The sequence below is a fragment of the Chiloscyllium plagiosum genome, unplaced genomic scaffold (assembly GCF_004010195.1).
Source record: "Chiloscyllium plagiosum isolate BGI_BamShark_2017 unplaced genomic scaffold, ASM401019v2 scaf_7724, whole genome shotgun sequence".
Lineage (NCBI taxonomy): Eukaryota > Metazoa > Chordata > Chondrichthyes > Orectolobiformes > Hemiscylliidae > Chiloscyllium > Chiloscyllium plagiosum.
Window position 1 is genome coordinate 9,030 of NW_025207503.1, and position 3,971 is coordinate 13,000.

The 3,971-nt window shown below is 44.7% G+C and overlaps 1 protein-coding gene across 1 annotated transcript; it reads left to right on the top strand.

Moving 5' to 3' along the window:
* Positions 1-230: 230 nt before the first annotated feature.
* Positions 231-2,776, top strand: LOC122546608 (spectrin alpha chain, non-erythrocytic 1-like; the record flags this gene model as incomplete). Its single annotated transcript, XM_043685285.1, has 2 exons — positions 231-465; positions 2,640-2,776. Coding segments are annotated over 2 exons (372 nt in total), but the record flags the coding sequence as incomplete, so codon positions are not given.
* Positions 2,777-3,971: the final 1,195 nt, after the last annotated feature.

The window sequence follows — 3,971 nt, forward strand, 5'->3', positions numbered from 1 at the left end:
ATGTTGCCTGACCTGCTGTGCTTTTCCAGCAACACATTTTCAGCCCTTCAGTGTCAATGTCTGGTTCTAAGTAAAGCTCAGGAGATCAGAGGATCAGGCAGTTACTTGGTTGCTAGGAAAGTGTTGGCAGTGAAGTGTGATGCTGGGGACAGGGAAGTGAAGCTGGTGGCTAAACTGATTGTAGGGAGTGCCAACTTAGAGTTCAAATGCATCTCTCTGTCTTATGAAAGGTTTGAGAAGTTGCACGAGCTGGGAGATCGGGTGATGAAGGGGAACTGTGTGGGTGAGGTCCCTCGCACGATGCAGAAAGTGATGGAGGTGCAGGCAGAGCTGGAGGCTGCGTGGAAGGAGCGGAACGCGAGGCTGCAGGAAGGGCTGGAGCTGCAGCAGTTCAACCGGGAGGCGGATCGCATCGAAGCGACTCTGGCTGGTCACGAAGCCTTCCTGAAAATCAGCGATCTCGGGGTAATGTACACTGTCCTGGGGGTGGGCTGGGAGAAGTCAGCCAAGTGGAAGAGATCAACCATGATCTAATTGACTGGTGGAGAAAAGTCAAAGGGCTTCATTTCTCTCTACTTCTCTGTTCATAGTAGACTTCCTGGGTTAGCGTACAATATCCACTCGTAAACGTGGAGGTCTGAGAACTTAATCCCACATTGCTGATAAATGTGAATGTTTGTGGATTGGTGAAATGAATTAAAAGTTGCTGCTTTGTAAAAACCCAAACAGCAAATGGATGTCCTCCAGACGAAGGAGGAATACTATCCTAACTGATCTGAGGTGCCATGTGACTTGATTTGATTTTCAATGGGTTCAGGCAGCAAGGGATGGATAATAGGTTAACATCTGCAGAAGGAATCGAGTGGACTCCAACAAGATTGAAATCTCTTAGCCCAATTATAAATAAACTGAACATGGTGCCTAAAGCAGACTAACTCCTATTTGTAGTAATGCAGAGGAATGATACAGTAGGGTAAGGAAACATAGTTCTGCCAGTACGGTCACATCCCCTTCCCTCACCCCTTTCCCTTCTTCCCTTTGCCCCATCCCTTCGCCTCCTCCTCTAACTTCACCTCGCTCCTCCCTTCGCCCCCTCTTCCCTCATTTTCCCTCACCTCTTCCCTTCTTCTCTTTACTCCCTCCCCTTGCCCCACCTCCCCTCACCCCATCTTCCCCCTCCAGAGAATGTGGTTCTGGACTGATGACCTCCCCTGACCGTTTCGCCCTCCCGAATGGGCCTTGTGCCTCTTCCCTTAGCCACCCCAACAACCCAACCCGCTCTGAAAGTTTGTTTCCAGTCGGGGGTCATGTGACATCGAGGTGCTGAGGGCAAGTTCTCACCAAATGGTGGTGAGAGTGAGACCTTGAGCTGATGTTGAGATGAGAATCTCAAAAGGTGGCGTTACCCAGAAGCATGCAGCTGGTTAAACAACAGTCGAGGACAGCACCCCCGAGTACTCACAGGCCTCAATACATCACAAACAAAAGAAAGACTTTGAACAGTAACTTCCACAGTGTCTTTCAAAATCTCAGGAGGACCAGAATTACTTCACACCCAATGAGACACCTGTGATTTGTGTTATGGACCAGACCCCTTTCCCCCCACTCCCCCCCTCCCAAAAAGGAGATAGCCTAGACTCTACCTTTCACGTTTTTTAAAAGGCAGGTGTAAGGTGTTGTGTTCTGGATATGCTTCGATTGATCCACCACTAAGCTTTAATCAAAATACACTTTATTCTTACAACACACTTACTGTACAACAAAAAAAATGACATAACTTTACGGAAATACTTAAGAAGATAATGTATTATTTGACCATTAATCATCAACTGTTCTAATATAGGCAGCATCTTATAAACACACCCTTAGCAAAGGCAATTTAACAACACAGTATTTATTCTCATGTGCTGTCTTTTTCCAGTCTGATACTGAGAAACGCTGAAATAAACCATCTGCCCCTCCTGATTTTTAAGAGGAAACCTCTCTTTCTAAGACTTCACTCTAGCAGCAGAGAACTCAACCTTTTCAGCTCCAACAGCCAACAACAACCACCAACTACTGAAAGTAAAGCTAAAATCCTTTTGGATCTTTACCCTGCCCACTGATGATTCTTTTGTCCCACAAAAAAAGACACCCAGAGAGAACTCAAAGCTGTTTACTAACAGCCTGTCTGAAGGAGACCACTGTGACAACACCCCTCTGCAAGAGAAACAGCACAGAACACATCTCTTAAAGACACAGTATCATCACATTTGTGATGTTGGAACACAAGGCTGTCAGATCATGCAATGTGATAATGATGAAATAGACAGTTTCTCTAAAGTTGACTATGAGATAGCTGACCAGGATATCAGTTGAACTCCCCTGCTTTTCTTTAAAGTAGTGACCTGGCATCTTGTACATCCATTTAAAAAGGCATTTGGAGTCTTGGTGTCCTCCCATTTGAGATTGTGCAGCTCTTTTTCAATGGAGTGCCAGTCTGGGCCATGCCTTCAATGATCTAGATTTGGATTTGAGTCCCAAAAGGCTTCAGACCCTGAGGTGAAGGTGCTCCCACTGCAGCCACACTGCCGTTTAAATGAGAACGGGCTGTAAATGTGACCTCTGAGATCTCTAACAGTATGTATTACTTTTAAAAGGACAATGTGGATTCTGTCAGCAGCCTGCTGAAGAGGCACGAAGACTATGAGAATGTACTGAAGCTAACGGACCAGAGAATTCGGGGGCTGCAGGACAAAGCCTCCAGACTCTCCAAAAATAGCAACTACACTAACGCGTACGTACTGGCCTCTTAGTAACTGGATTGCTGATGTCCAGGTCTGCAATAGGTGCATTCTCAAGCAGAGATCTATGCTGCTGAAGTTCAAGATTATTGTTAATGTAACTTGATTGCAGAGTCTTGGATGATTGCTATACATTGCATGGTGTTCATCCATCTGAACAGGCAGATGGAGCCTTGGTTTAACATCTCATCTGAGATGATAGGACCTCCGAAGGTACAGTACTGCCTCCATGCTACATTGGAGTGTGACCCACCGACTGAGCCACAGCCCTCACTACTCTCTTTTCTTGCCACAATGGACAACCAGCACTGCCTCCTCGGTTTGTGATTCATTGACAGCTCCCTCTTCTTTAGTGAAAGTGGTTACAAAGTACTCATTTAGTCCCTAATTCATGCTCTCTGCCTTCACAAGAATGTTTTCTTCCTGAATTCTAATTAGTATCCTTTCTAACTATACAACTCCTAACTATTACTTATAGTTTTACAATTTGTTTATAGACAATAGTTTTTTTAATGTCAGTTGCTAATCTATTTCCATTTTTGCCCTCATTCTAACCTAAGTGATCTCCCAGTTGTTTTTGGATTCTGTATCTCAGCAAAGGCTCAGATACCAGTTAAACTTTCCCTTTGGTTTTCATATCTTCGATTACTCCCAGTTGGCCCTGGGACTTCTTCCCTATCACTCATATCTAGGTCAGCTTTTACTAATAAGGCCAATGCAGTGAACAAAGACATTAGTTCACTGATTTTACCCCAGATCTCTTCTCCAACAATAAGAACAGTTGGAGACTCGTGCAACAGTACAGTATCCTGGAGAAATACAGCTTATTAAATACTCCAGAAATAAAGCAGCTTATCTACTATGGGGTCGAAAAGTGTGGTGCTGGAAAAGCACAGCCGGTCAGGCAGCATCCGACGATCACGAGAAACGACGTTTTGGCTCTCAACGAGTCAGGAGTCTCCTGCTCCTCGGATGCTGCCTGATCGGCTGTGCTTTTCCAGCACCACCCTTTCAACTCTGATCTCCAGCATCTGCAGTCTTTGCTTTCTCCTAATTTGTCTAATACTCCGTGGACAATATAGCTTACTAAATACTCCTGAAGTAATACAGCCTTTTAAGTATTTCTGGAACAATACTGCTTATTGAATATTCCTGGAATAATATGCTTATTATATTATAGCTTCTGCT